Raw genomic sequence first — 15,609 nt, 5'->3', positions numbered from 1 at the left:
TCCCACAAAGAAACAAACTTTTACTCTGTGTGTGTGGAAGAGGTGTAGGTGTAGGTGGGCAGTCATCTTTAACCATCTATGGAGTACAGATCTCCCAGCCAAACAATGTAAAGGAAGTATTCACACAAGATTTCATTCCCACTTATCTTTCTTATCCAACTTCTAAAACCCTATCAGTGTGATAATGTGGTGCAGACAAAACACTGGGAACAAAATCAGGCACATCTTTTGTAGAAAGAAAGTCTGACCCCATTCTCAGTCTTTTTGCATAGGTCTGATATTGAAAGTACAGAATGAATCCTTATGCAAAGTCTGGATATATCTGATTTAGTAGTTTAAAGCAGAAAAGGGAAGGAAAGTTTGCTTCAGACTATTAATCACCTGCTTATGAACAAATAAAATCCTCGTGGAAACAATATAATTGGGTTATTTTCTACTGTTTTGGGTGACTTTGTCTCTAAAATACATATATAGTATACTTCTAAATAAATGGTGTATTCATTCATTTGTGTATCTGAGAATCACTATTGTGCTATACATTTCCATTTTAAAGTGTAAACAATATACCTGTGAAACTAATTTAAATTTTAATAGTTTTCACATCAACCACTACACTTTTAAAGGCTGCATGTTTGCACAATTAAATCACTGTTGCATTTCTGTTGCAAACAACCTTACTCTTCACCATGACTGTTGAATGAACTCAGACAAGTCAGTCAGTCACTGTTGTAGAGCTCAGATTTAGCCTGTTTAAGTTCCAACTTAATATGTTAAAACATACCTTTGTTTTCAGTTTCCATCTCTACATCAGTCACCATGTTAATGTCAAGTAGCTCTGGAAGAGTGTTGGACCATCATGTATCTCCCTCTATTATTAAATTTCAATGGGAACAAAAAGGAAAGAGTAGAACAAACAGGAAAAGAGCTTGTGCTTTCAGAAGGAACTTCAGGAATTACCCTGTTTGTGACAATCTGAACTATAGATGATGGTATATCGAATTATATAGGCCCAGATATATACTAGTAGCCTATATGGCACATGTAATTTAGACCACTGTCCTAAAACATTTATGTAAATAGGTGGATTTCCATGGAAGAGAATGGAAGAGGGAACAGGAAAAAGACTTATTCCTTGAATTTTAATCTTTCCATCTCTTCTCCAGCAGGTGTCAGTCACGAGGCACAGATCACATGGATACTATTCAGACTATATTTAGAGACACAGTAGGAAACATTAAAATAAATGCTAAGAAAGTGCTTAGTACAGTTTTCAGGCAATCTTAAGAAACAATAACATTCCTATAATATTCATAACGAAAGGTATAGGTAAAATGTTATTTCTATTTCTATGTGGACTTCATAGCTTCCTATATTAAACACTGAAAGATCATGCCATTAATGTACTTTATTTTTTCTTCTTCCACCCATTAAGTGCTATTTTTAAATTCTATTTAAGCTTTATTTAATCGTGAAAGCCTCATTGAGTGTCCAGGTCAAGATAGGCTGCAACAACAGTGAGTTACAGACATTAAAAACACACATATAGTAATATCCGAACAGAATATTATAGGCCTATAATTTATAATAATCTTACCAGGACATAAAATCATAAAAATAAAAGGCATTCTTCTAAAATTTGTTATATTATTTGAAAAAAAATCTCCATAACAAAAATAACCCCAAAACACAACGTTTATGTATCAAGACAACGAAAAATACATGAGGAAACTGTGTGGTCATTAGATAAGGCATGTGGACTTGAGGCTATGAATCCTGTGTGTGTGTGTGTGTGTGTGTGTGTGTGTGTGTGTGTGTGTGTGTGTGTGTGTGTGTGTGACGGGGGGTGGGGGGAGACTTGGTTGTGAGCACTGGGTAACTGCAGCAGCAGTAGCAGCAGAGGAGCTCGCTGTTTCGCGAGAGAGAGGACGACTCTGAGGATTTTTTTTGTGGACTTCAGGAAACAAGCAGGTGCGTCGGTCTTTACCGCTTTATTGCTTTCACCTTTTACCGCAGCCGCTGTGCTTCTTTTCCACTTTTCCTACGCACACACTCTCTGTACATTGGTCTGTACTCAGGTGAAGGTGATTAAAGAGTGTGCGTTGCTGCTTTCCCTCGCAGTGCTGCAGTCCAGGTCGGACAGGTGCACATGGGTGGATGGTTGCACGTTCATAGCGCGTGCGGACTCCTTGCAGACCATATAAGCCTGTTTTATTTGACTTAATTCCATATTGGTGCAAGTTAAACGATGAATTACTGTTCGGTTATTAGTATTACCAGATCCATATTAGGACGGTAGTGAAGCCACTTATTCTTACGAGCTGACGGCATGGTTCAGTCAAAGGTAAGATAGAAAATCATAGCCTATACTTAATATGTTGCTTATCTGTTTTTAAGCTGTGTTCCTGTCTTTCTTTTGGAAGAAGTAGAGGTGAATGTAAGCATGATGAGACAAAGAAGAGTGGAAAGAGAGGAGGGCGGTTAGGCTGAGTATCTTCAGTGGTTTGTTGTAAAAAGTTCATTAAACTAAAACCATCAAACCTTGGGTTCTTGCTCTTAACAGGACATGAATGAGATAGAGCTGTAACGTTGGTCCGAAATTAGTTTAATAAGCTGGGTACAGTTTCTAATAAGTCACCCTTTATAAAGGGTTTACAATCAGTTAGTAGTGGCTTTATTAATGTTAATACATCATTTACTAATGCTTAATAGATCAGATATAAGCCATTAATACATTTTGGGCTGCCAGGTTGGGTAAAAGAAGTATCCAGATCCTTTAGTTGTGTAAAAGTGGAAATACCATAATGTCAAATACTCCATTACAAGTAAAAGTCCTGCATTCAAAATCTTACTTGGGTAAAAGTACAAATGTATTATCAGCTAAATGTACTTGAAGTATCAAAAGTGATAATACTTTTTATGCACAATGGACCTTTCCATGTGTGTATATATATATATATATATATATATATACTGATGCTACTGATGCATTAATGTGTTAACAATATTTTAGTGTTCTGGTAGATCGAGTTGGAGCTATTTTTAATTAATTTATATACTTTCGGATAGTTTAATATATAACAATCAGCATATTTTACAAGTTGATGAATTATATGTCTTGTATGTAAAATCTTAATTTGAAAAGTAACTTGTAACTATTCTGTCAAATAAATGTGTAATAAATGTATGATATTTCCCTCTCAAATAAAGTAAAGTGTAAACAAGTGTAAAATGGAAATTAAAAAGTAAACTACAAATACTTTAAAATTCTACTTAAGTACAGTAATTTATTACCTCCACCACCGCTGTGGAGTCATTAATAAAGTCACTAATAAATGGCCAAGAGTTTCTCACTTTCCAATAAGGCAAACGTTAGTAGGTAATCTGCAACTGCTGTATAAATGTTAATAAGTCAATGGTTCTTATTGATCCATTAAGTCTGCAGTTGTAAATATTTATTAGTCATTAATAAATTAATTGTGGTACAGACGCCCTGCAGCCCATTTTGCAGAAGGTCAGAGGTCAAACAGCCCATTGGAGGGGTTGTCATGATGACTTAAAGAATTGCCTAAAAAGACAAAGCAAAGAGGATAAACACCAGACACAACCTGGTAACCCAAAAGCTGTTCTTGTTATAACAAGCTCATAACAGATCTATAAAGTATTAGTAATTGATTTATTTACTAAGCAGCAATAAAGCCATTCTTTACACATAAAGGGCGCCTTAACAGAGAGTGGTACAGATGACTGAAGTAGTAATCTCTCTGATTCAAGTGTAGAGAGGAGCAGGGTGTTTATATTAGATTTGTTTGATGCTGAAATATTTTCATAATTTCATAAAAAGGCTGAAATTTGCCAAGCAGATCAATTCACACATTAGAATATGTGACAAATAAACAGCATATACCATAATATGAGCAAATTAGATTGTACTGTACAGTTCATTTCAAGATATTCTTGCATTGTTGGAGGTTGTTGGGAGGAGCAGATTTAATGACATGAGGTTAGAAAAACAGTATCATGCTGCACGCTTTGATTACTGATGACGTTCATTGCTTATGGTGGTCAGTATCATGTTTTTCCACTCTTTTGGCTGAAGAGAACAATTTTTTCAAGAGTACACTTTTATATAAAGGAGACAAACTTATGAGATTAAAGACAAATTTCCCAATGAGTCATACATGAACTTTTTGGATAATTGCACTGATTTTCAAATCAAAATGAGTGTTATTTCATCAAAAATACTGACAGTTATGAACTAGAAATGGCTCTGGTAAGTGCTCCATCTTATGATTCGACCTCAGGAAAGATAAAGACGGTGAGCTGATCTGTCATCACATTATGTAGTGGATGAATTTAATAATAGTACATGCACACAGCAGAAGAAAAGAGTGTTTGAATGTTTAAATTCATTATATATCCCTTTGAATCCCAAGAAATCGTTACATATTCTTATTTTTGAGTATGATGGCATGATGTACAGGTTTTATCTGCTCTATTTATCAGATAGACCCAAACAGAGAACAACAGTTCTTCCATAACTTCTTTATATTTTCAATGTATGAAGAGGCAGATTTGTGACACAATCATGATTTCATGCTGTATGAGAAGATTTCTCTTAAGATTTCTCCACATCACAGTGAATGTGGTCCACAGGGAGAACCCCCTCATTCTGTCTCATTTATGGTTCAGCTCCCAGTGGTTTGAGATAAAGCAAGGAAAAAAGAAAAAAAATGTATACATATCATATTCAAGTATAGCATATATAGTACATAATCCCCTTAATAAAGTGTATTCATTAAGTCTTTGTCGGTTGATGGCTTTAGCACAAAAGTGTGGCAGTGTGTTTGGCATTTTAAGTGGTACCAGTTGAAAGGAAATACAAGAATAGCTCACCTGTTTTATCGATCTTTCTGCAGAAATGTCAGGCTAGGTATTTTGCAAATCATTCTGTCCTGCCTGACAGATACTCTTATTGGAAAACAGCTTTTTCATACTCATACTCATAATCTGTAGGCATGTAATGACTTGATTTCAGGGTGTTTGATGAGCACCAGAGGGCAGAGACTATCACTGAAATTAGGATAAAATGCCCCAGTAGATCTGTTGCAAACCCAGCTCTATGGATCAGTAAACTGGAAGAAACTGATAGTCTTTGTTAAGTAAAAGGTGTTTCAAACACCGCCTGCTGTTGTGTTCAGTTCCTCTCTTCTCCCATCATGCATGACATGTCGGTCGTGCCACTGCCAAGGCAGATGTGTTTACCTTTCCCTCGTGGAGCTTCCATGCTTTCATCATTGAGGCAACACCACCTTGTCAAAGCGCTTGCCAGCTCCTGTAGAACAGTATACACACAACGCAAATGCAGATGTGTTGAAACAATGGTGTGTTAGCTGTGTGTTACATGAGGGCAGCAGCTGACAAAACCACACCAAAGGGCTTCTCACCAGCATGCCTGCTTGACTGGTTGATCTGCTGTCCTCTATTTTGCCACAGTTTTGGCAGATAGTGCTTTTGGAGGCGCTGATAAAGTTTGGGACAGCAGTCATCAAATAAGACTCACGTTGCACTGATGCTCTTCCTTCAGTTGCTGTGTTAAAGGGGAACTCTTGGGGAGTACTATTGCGTATGTGAAAAAAAGGTGCATAAAGCCTTTTGTGGCTCCAGAGGCAGCTGCACAAGATCTGATCAAGTGATTCAAGTGACTCAGCGCCGGTTGGTTTTGGTTGGTTAGTTTGAAAATGAAAAAAATCTGGGGGTGTGGAGTTAGAAAGAAGTGAGCTCACCAGACCTCTGCAGGCCTCTCCTCATCTCTGCTTGAGGCTAGTGGCTCGAGGCTACATTAGCCACTACTAGAATAACACACCCAAATCTCTGAGCCAACTGTTGGTGGTCGAGTTGCATTGTGGATAATTTAGGTGCCAGGTTTTGACAAGAAAGAAGAATGCGTGGAATAAAATAGACAATATCTCTAGTTCTGCTGCATCGATTTTGATTCTTTTTTTAAAACTGTCCATCGTGAGTCCGGCAATGTGGTAAATGGCAAATTGGTGGATTGGTGTAACCTTGTGATGGGGATTCTCCTCCATCACGTGGTATTGTAGTTGATCGTCGTCATATGTATTGATGAACAAAGGAGGATCTGTCAGCCTGAAATTCTTTGTAGTCATGGAAATCAGTCCTACAAAAAGCATGAAACTAATCAACAGTTCAGTCAGTACCACCAGCAGGCACGCTACTTATCTGTTGTTTGATGGCACTCTTAACTAGTGATGGCAAAATGTGCACCATGCATAGCTTCAAAGTCAAAAAAGCTTTGTTTTGGAGATGAGGGCTTTATTGGAAGTGTAACGCTGGAGGAGAAAGAATAAACGTTTGGGCCCCAAAAATGCAGGTTCACTTACTAGTTTTGTCTGGTGTTTTCAACTGCATCTCACGGTCTTCATCTGTGAATGGAATTGAATATATATGAAATATATAATAGATAAATAAATATAATGTTGCCAAATTGTCTGTAGGACTCCTCACCTGAGGAGGACAAACCTGAACTTCAGTTCCTCACAACTTTTGGTGAAAATCAAGAATCAGGCTTGAAACATATTTTGGACTGTGTTAGGTTACACAGCAATGGTAGGTTTTGTGGACTGTGTTAGGTTACACAGCAATGGTAGGTTTTGTGAAGCAAAAGCATGGACGTTCCATCGGGTAAAGCCAGCATTAGGAAATAGTTCTGGATAACCGCAAGGTGAGGGGATCTTTGGACCGTCACTAACTCTTTCTCTTCTCATCTCTCACTTTGTCATCTTATAGGTTGGTTTCAAAGCTTAGCACCCAAACTGCTAACAGAGAGGTCATTAGCCTCATCGCGCTTCATGCTGTGAGTGATTAGCAGCAGCAGCCGTGGAGATTAAGCTGGGAATTCTCCAGTGTCACAATGCGACGGAGTGGGATTCACAGTGTCGACCCTTTGATCAGTGACAGAGCCAGAGAACGGGCAGCCAGGCGGAGATTGTGCTGATGGCACGGGGCCTAATCTCTAGATTATTCGTCATGCTGCTCCAGTGTGCACACAGCTAATTAAGAGATGGAGTTGTGTGTTGCAATATCACGTCACAGGGGCGCATTATTTAACTCCCCAAACTTTTTAAATGGTCTTTTATGTAACAGCACCTTACTCATTTACTCTGGCTAATTGGTTGTAATGAGAGAGTGATGATGCGTATCAGCAAGTCATTTTCTGCTAATGCTGTCAAGTAGGCAAGAAAGTTCATGCACAGTATCTTTTCAGCAAAGTTCATCGTGGATGTTTTGAAATATTTAAAGATGTCATTAGTGTCTGTTTCTGTTTAGGGACATTAAGAGCAGATTGGAGGAGTAAGAGTAACTGTCTGTATATCTCTGAAAGCTTTGTTACGCACTTCAAGGTGTTTCCCACCAACTAATGTATGCAACTTTACTAGTGGTTGAAAGCTAACTATGTACATTTACTCAAGTTTGTTTATTTATTGTTTATTTATCAGGGGCAATGCACAATATATGTATTGTACCAGATACAGCTAAAAGCTCATTTTCATCTGTAGTCCCTGGACGGAGGCCATAAAAGAGCAGTTGTAGTACTGTGCTTTTGATTGAGTACAATTTTGAGGTACTTTCCCATTTTCTACTTTCCAACATTTAAAGGGAAATATTGTACTTTTAACTCCACTACATTAATTTGACAGCTATAGCTACTGGTTACTGCACTGCTAAAGATGAAACCTTTTTGGCTTGTGAGCCCTTACAGAAAAGCAGTGTCTAGTTGGTTTCAACCAACAGAGATATTTCCTCTTTAAACTTTTCAGATGGTTTAATTTAAATAACTCTTCAAGGCCCAAAATAGTTAAGATTATCCAATATTTCACAAAAAAGCAAAGATTAGAGAAAAGTAAAAAAAAAAAAAATGTATGTACAAAACTGTGTATAAAGAAGTTAAAACTAGCTCAACCTCAACCAGCTGCAACAGTAAAATGCTGTTTACACATTGTTGCATTATTATTAACAACCTAAAATGTCATATATAATAATATATCAGTCACAGGGGCCATTTTTCTACATAATGAGTACTGTGGGAGGGAGAGAGAGAGAGGGGAACTCCAGTTCCACCTCAAGACAACAACATCTAGTTTGGTATGCAGGTTCATTTCTCTCTTAGTTATACACATTGTTTTTCCCATTCTCTGCACAGACTGAGCGTGTTCTCAGCTGAAGGATAATCAAAGAGTCTGCATCTGCTTGCTGCTGGGCCTGAAGATACACACTTCTCACGCTCAGATTCTGTGTGCTCAACAAATTGAGTGCAATTGAGGCTGTGCTTGGACCCAGGTCTGTGTGTTAAACATGGGAGACCAGAGATCAGTCCAGCCCCTCCTGCTCCTGCTGCTGCTCCTGATGCTCCTCGCCAGGCTGTCACAGCTGTGGGCCTTCCCCTTCAGCCCGTCCCTGGACCTGGACGTCACTCCCAGGACTACTGTTTTCTCCAAAGGTGAGGGGCAAACAGAATCTTTCACAGTTTTCAAACTATAAGGCGAGTTGAGATGTGAACCAAACATAATCTGTGAGGTGAAAGAGAAATGTGCATGCCGGTGTTCTAAAAACAACGAGAAGTTAATTGTTGTAGTTGGTCAGCAGTTGGAGCTGCAGCAGTTCCTGTGACACACAGCTCATGGAGGCAATTAAGGTACTTAAACTACTGCTTCTCATCATAAATCATTAAAATCTGAACACACTGGGCACCCCGGTCGGTAGCTCACCTGGTAGAGCGTGCACCCTGCAGTGGCCTGGGTTTGAATCCAACCCGGGGCCTCTTACTGCATGTATCCATCCTCCCCCATTTTCTGTCTCTCTTCAGCTGTTCCGATCAAATAAAGGCAAAAAAAGCCCCCAATGATCTTTTAAATTTTTTAAAAAAAACAGACATATATATATATTTATATTCATATATTTCTGAGAATATCATTATCTCCAAAGTCCATCGTAAATAAACGTCCATAAATCTACTTAGAAATCATAGGAAACAAATGTTCCTTATAACTCCAGAATCTGCCTGAGAATCCTTATGTTTTTCAGTTTTCTTCAGTATCAAAGTAATCCAGTGTTAGTTCTCTAAATGGGTATATTGCAAACAGAAACTGCTAACAGCTAATTCGACATAATTTTAACGGTGTCAATTTGCCAAAATGTTAACAAAAATAGGCTAAAAATAACCAGGCTCAAGCTGTAGCTCACTCTTTGAATCCATGGCAACAGTATACTTTCTGTTTACATCCCCCAAAGCATTGTGGGAACTGCAGTTGCAAAACATGGCCACATGAATAATAATAGGACTGACAGAACCCATATTAATGTGGGGAGGGGAGGGACTGGGGCACAGTGTCAGACTTTAAAAACCCTTGGTTCTAGATCCACTAAACACTCACCTCACTGTCCTTACTTGATGCTGCTGTGTCTCCTTCCTTTCTGCCCGTTAAAGAAGTGGCACAGTTTTCGAAGTTGGCCCTGAAGAGTTATTAATCGCCTCTCTCAAGCCCTGTCCTAGATCACACGGCTCAGCAAACACTTCTAATGAAACAATAGACAAGAGGCCCTCATAAAAGTGGACCTGAACACAGTAGATGCGATTAGTGTCTGGGCAGAAAATACTGCTGAATAGGTGTATTTTGGCACAGAGTGGGTATTTACGCACATCATCAGCACCTTCCTCTCCCTACCTTACCCCCCTCGCTTCCCACCAGCTCACCTTTCCCCTCCCTCTCTCCTCGCTCCCCATCACTGCGGCAGAGGCTACCACTGCAGCTGCAGCGAGAAGGGAACTCCGGCACTGGCAGACTGTTCGGATGGCTGTGCTCTTACCTCCACCCCCCTCCACTCCTTTTCAGTCCTCTGAGGATGAGTATTATTAGAGGAGGGGTGGAGTGAACAGGGCCGTATCTATTGCGAGCCTAGCTCGGTGCAATGTCATAAGAGCTGTTGAGAGTGTTGCAGTGTGAGAGGGTGCTTTGGCGAAGGGAGGAAATGCTGCTTGATGCCCTGAATCACAATCACTCAGAGAGTTGAGAATATAACAGAGGAGGAGCCACGTCTTATTGTTTGTTTGCTACTTAACGGTGCATTCTCTTAATCCAACCGGAGAGGAATTGGTGCAAAAATGAATATTTTGTTTGCAGTTTGCTGGAGAGAGAGGAAATCGTGTGAATATTCCTCCTTCAAGGTCCAAGTTTTGCTACACAATGAGCTGATTTGTTGTGGTGTAGAGAATATTTAGGAATAAGTATTTATGGCAGAACCTGCAGCACTAAGAAAAATATGACACTACTACTACACTACAAGTTACTATTGTGGAGCTGTTTACTGCCACCAGTGGGAGCTGACAGCACTGGACTGGTTACTAATAGCAGTATTTATTGACCAAATGAAAAGGACGCACTCGATTAACTCTGAAGAGGTCATTGGATGGGGCAGCACGTATAACTCATTAGGCCTCATTAAGTAAGTTTATAAGTGCATCATAGACAGAACTCATTGTCTATTCTGAAAGCCTCCTCCCAATTGTCATGCCTCTGGCTACTTATTTACACATCTCTGAGTCTGACTCGGCCTCAGATCATAAATCATACATACGCTGCTTACTGTGGGCACTTTTCTGTGCTGCAGCCAGAGTCAGTCTATCATCACAGATTTTATTTCTCTCTTTGCCCTCGTAGAAAGTTGTCCTTGACCTACTTTTTCATCATCAGGGGAGGCGTGTGCGTGCGTGTGAGAGTGCTGGACGTGCACGTGTGTCAGCATGCGTTTCATCGGTCTCCATGTGTGTCTGAGTACACCATGTGCATGTGTGCTGTATGTGTGTGTGGGGAGAGGGCTGTTTGGGCATGCATTTAGTCACATCATGTAAAATCTGCACACATGCACCCTCTGTCCCTGTGGTGACACATGTCACTCGGGGGGATGGAGAGTGCCAAGCTCCACCTCATAAAGAAGATATGTCTGCCTGGGCGTGCAGTACTGTATATGGAAATAGGATGGATGTTGTATGTGGGTGTCACTACCTATGGGAGACTCTGTGGGAGGATTTATATTATGTTTCTCAGCTGGGGTGAGGGGGCGCTCTTTAATTTACAGTATGCTTTGAAGATAGCCCACTTGTGTGGGAGTACAAGGACATGCTGTATCAGAGAGAGCTTAGATTTATAAGAAGGAAAATGACATCACAAGATGACTTTATGCCCTGTTGTATGGAAATCTCGAGGGACGGGTGCGTCGAAAAACCCACTATAAAAGAAAAGCATACTGTAAGAACCTTGCAACATTTTACCGATAAACGTACTACTTTTCAAGCTGATAAGCAATGATGGTAGTAAGTATTCTCATCCATTATGTAAAGCTGCATACATACAATACATATTTATATAAATGTGTAACTCCACTCCAGAGTGTTTGAGCGTCTTTCAGCTCATTGTTTTGGTTTTACGGCCTGCAGCCTCTGTTTTCGGTGAAAAAGCTCCGATAAACCCAACGCGCAATGCAGCAAGAGCCGCCTAAAGCTTTCCAAATAAACTTAAATTTTACATAAATCATCTCAATCTCATCTCAATTTCAGTCTCGTCTCAAGTACACACAGAAATTAGCCCCCTGGATTAGCTATTGTAGCTAACTTGCATTTACTTCTGGGGCACTTTGCTGGCTAACCTAACCAGTAAGTATGTAAGTAGTTATAACTGCAGACGAAGGTCTCGACGTGATCCATGTCAGATCAAAACATTGTCTGTTTATCAATAAAATGTCTCAGTTGTGAGCTTTGGAAAATGTGTGGAATCCTTACTGTGAAAGAAGATTGAAAAAATTTGACAACTCAACTTAGATTGTGTTTGTGTGTATATGCGACAGGGTTGCTGTGTTTCTCCCAGAGGTGAGATAAATGCTTGACTGTGTTCTGAACTCTGCTGTTTGCCCATGGGGTCCCAGCTTTGGATTTTTCTGCCTCTGCCACCAGACCTGAAGTAATGCAGTTGTGAAATATTCATGCACTGTAAGTTGTTGCTGCTATGACAAGCTGAGATGGCAAAAGAGGCCTTGGTAGTAATATTCCTTATGGCTGCCACTATTATTGTTGTGGTGGTGGTAATAAACCCTGTCAACTTGATGCTTTTTTTGTAGATGAAGAGTTTTTCTTCATCCAGTATGGTAATTACAGGGTTGAGGAGACAGGCCATTGATGGTCACCAATTTACTGTTCAGCCAAGTCTATTATTGTCTTTGCAAACAGCCTGAGCAGCGGCATCTTCTGCGTACTGAACACAGAAAACATTGATGATTTACTCACATTATCAGCTTGGCCTCGGCTGCTGCATCTCAGCTGTGTGACAGCGTTACACCACGTTGGCACCATTTGTTTTTACGCTTTTTATTTTTCTCTCTGTGGTGAAATTTCACACTTTGGACTCTTAAATCCACTGAGACCTCCATGATGCTTTGATCTTATTCCCCTCTGATAGTGCTGATGTGTGATTCTGACTGGATCTTATCGGTGATTCACTGATAGCATCTAGCAAGACCTGAAATAACACAGGGGTTGGCTTTCTTTTCTGAGATGAAAGTTGGCTGTCTTTCATCTCATTCTGCAGTCTCCCTGGTTGAACAAAGTCCTACAAAAGTTTTGGATCTGACACAAGCTCTGAAAAAGGTGTTTTTGTGTCATCATAAGACATGCGGTAAACATAACACTGCCTCTTTGACGTGATGCTTAACAAGTGATCTCTCTGACAGTGGCTGACATCTTAATTCATGAAGAACTGAGTACACACATCTGACTAGGAAGTTCCTATTTTTCTTAAAACCATGAGATTCCTGAAAAAAATGGGTTGATCTTCAAATTAAGGTAAACTTTAAGGCACGAGTTAAATATTCCTGTTAAATTTAGAATTCTCATTTTAAAGGGTTCACCCAAATTACAAAATAAATATGTTTGCATTTACCTTTAGTGGTATCTATCCATGCCAACAGTGGATTTATTGCTATGATTTTGAGATATAATATAATAAACAATGAAATTATTAATAAACAATGCAGGTGAATGAAACACACAAGTGGAAAACTTAAGAATAATTTGACCTGATCCAGAATCGGCCCAGGCAGACCCAAATAGAAAGAGGGCACTAACACTGGCAGCGGTGTGATGTGCCACCAAATTGAAAAAGAATAGCAATACATGTCATTTTTCCTGCCCCTCACAGTTCACACTCTCTGTCTGGTGTCAAAAAACACCAGGAGATACCTGTAAGTCACAGACTTGAACTGTTTTAATTGGATCTACCTTCACCTGAAGAAATGGTCCCAATGAAAGCTGTTGACTGTGAGTACTGTGGGTTATCCAGCTTAAAGGGGACACTGTTGTTGGAAAGAAATATTTAGATTTATATTATTTTCATTCACCTCCAATGTATATGTATGGAGGCAGGAATGTCAGAGTATATCTCAAAACCTGGGCAAATAAAACCAAAACTACCTGTGCGGAGCGATACCACTAGAGGAAAGTGAAAATATATATTTTTGTCACCTGGGTGAACTGAACTGGCCATATAAAATACTTGTTACTGTTTGGCTGATTGGTGTAGTCACAGATTAACCACCGATCCTAATCAATATGCAATCAATGCCCAATGCACTTGCAATATGAAATATGACATCTTAGTTTTTTTGTTTGTCTGTTTTTGTTTTCTTTTGTTTGTGCATTCATTGCAAATCAATAATGCTTGTTTGTTGTTTTATATATAAACGTACAAACACACACAAACACAAATTTCCACGACGGTGGCCAATACTATTGTAATGTAAGCTGCAGGTAACCATAGCAACAGTACTTTTGCTCCAGTTAACTATCTTTAGTGAAACTGATGTAACCCATGGGTTAAACTGACTACAAACAAACTTTAAAAAGTACATGCCAATTTGAACACGGCTTCTGTATTTCCCTGTAGTAACTAGCAACAGTATAAATGTGATAATATACTATGAGATGTCCTGATGTAGGAAATAATGGACTACATAATAATGGAGGGAATAATGGAGGAAACACCACTCTGCTTCACATTCTTTGCCTCCTATTTTCATATACCAGGGCACCCAGTTGTGTATTATTTCTTACATAATACAGAGTCACGTTCATTGACTCTTGCTTATATAATGTGGATAAAGTTGACAACAACTGACAGTTCTGACACTGTCCAAAGAAGTTAAGTCAGTCTTTCCTTCCAGCATTTGTTCCCAAATCTTTTCATAAGCACGTGTGTGTGTGAATGTGTGTGTGTGTCACATGGCCTCCATAGTGGGTGATCAGTGAGTCACACAGTAAGTTATACACTCTGATGACTGTGGTAGACACATACACACACACACACACACACACACACACACACACACACACAAACATACAGTGGATTTACTATCGTCTTGGACCCCACATGGAGGATTACAAATATGTCTGAGCATGAGCACACACATTCTGGACGCGCCACCTGTGACGGCTCAGTGTTGAGACACAGTCACTCTGGCAAACACACAACACACACTCCTCAGATCCTCTGAATTACTGACAGAAATGTCTTCACCCTATTTCAGGAGAGAGATGAAGGATGAAATAAGTGTGAAGTGTGTGTGTGTGTGTGTGTGTGTGTGTGTGTGTACCCAGTGGAAAACCTGACAGATGTTTCTGAAGGGTAGTTGTTTTGACCTCTTCCCCTCATCGAACAATGTACTCTGAACATTCACACAAACAGGTCTACGTTAACACACACAAACACACACATACGCACGCAGACACATGCATACAGGATGACAACAGTAAATAGAGACCAGCCAGCAGGCTGAGAGGCTTCTGGCACACCTCAGTGCTCTGTTGACTTTCCTCATTGATTTTTCAGCAAAGCACAAGATACTGTGTGTGTGTGTGTGTGTGTATGTGTGCGTGTGTGTGTGTGTATGTGTGTGGATACAAAACAGTGGCTTCAGGGAACAGTAGGTCAACATCAACATGAATCTGTTGCTAAAATTCATGGCCATGCTAATGCTGGTAAAAATGTTTGAACTGTTGAAATTTTATGTTTTCATTTTGGTTATGTTTCTATATTTAAAGCTGCACTAATCAATATCTTTATAGTAACAATGGATCAAATGACTACATGTAATGTGAAAGGGGTTATTTGCCTCTTTGAGCTCATTGTTTTAGTTTTACAGCCCGCAACTTTACTGTTTTGATTCAGTCTCATCAACCTTGTTTCCAGCCGCAGCTATATTTAGAGACAAAACTGATAAACCAACTGTACCCTACCTGCCCAGCAGCTGGCTGGTGAACATAGTGGAGAATTTAGCAGCCAGATATTTCCTTCAGGATAACAACACAGAGGTAAAAGGAGTGTGACTTTCATTCACCAGATGGCCAGAAACACAACTCCAAATAAATGCTGATGTTGCTTTGTGTCTGCTGGATGTGTAAATAGACAACTGTTTGCTAACAAGTTTGCCATATCAACTTTATAAGGTGATAATATGTCAAAGTTGTGTTTACAGCTTGTTGTGCTA

General features: G+C 39.6%; 1 protein-coding gene across 3 annotated transcripts in view; it reads left to right on the top strand.

Moving 5' to 3' along the window:
* The first annotated feature begins 1,848 nt into the window (after positions 1–1,848).
* Positions 1,849–15,609, top strand: part of sema4gb (sema domain, immunoglobulin domain (Ig), transmembrane domain (TM) and short cytoplasmic domain, (semaphorin) 4Gb) — a 36,015-nt gene continuing 22,254 nt past the window's right edge. The window contains exons 1-2 of one of the 3 annotated variants that reach the window (XM_044178387.1): positions 1,849–1,968; positions 8,222–8,518. In XM_044178387.1, the coding sequence (XP_044034322.1) occupies positions 8,374–8,518 (145 nt within the window). In that variant the 5' untranslated portion in view covers positions 1,849–1,968; positions 8,222–8,373. Of the gene's footprint in view, positions 1,969–2,070; positions 2,342–8,221; positions 8,519–15,609 lie in introns of those variants that run through there. The other 2 variants (XM_044178386.1, XM_044178388.1) reach the window with 2 other exon arrangements.

Source organism: Siniperca chuatsi, linkage group LG20 (genome assembly GCF_020085105.1).
Source record: "Siniperca chuatsi isolate FFG_IHB_CAS linkage group LG20, ASM2008510v1, whole genome shotgun sequence".
Taxonomy (NCBI): Eukaryota; Metazoa; Chordata; class Actinopteri; order Centrarchiformes; family Sinipercidae; genus Siniperca; species Siniperca chuatsi.
Note: the sequence above shows the minus strand (reverse complement) of the source record. Positions and strands in the feature narration are given on the sequence as shown.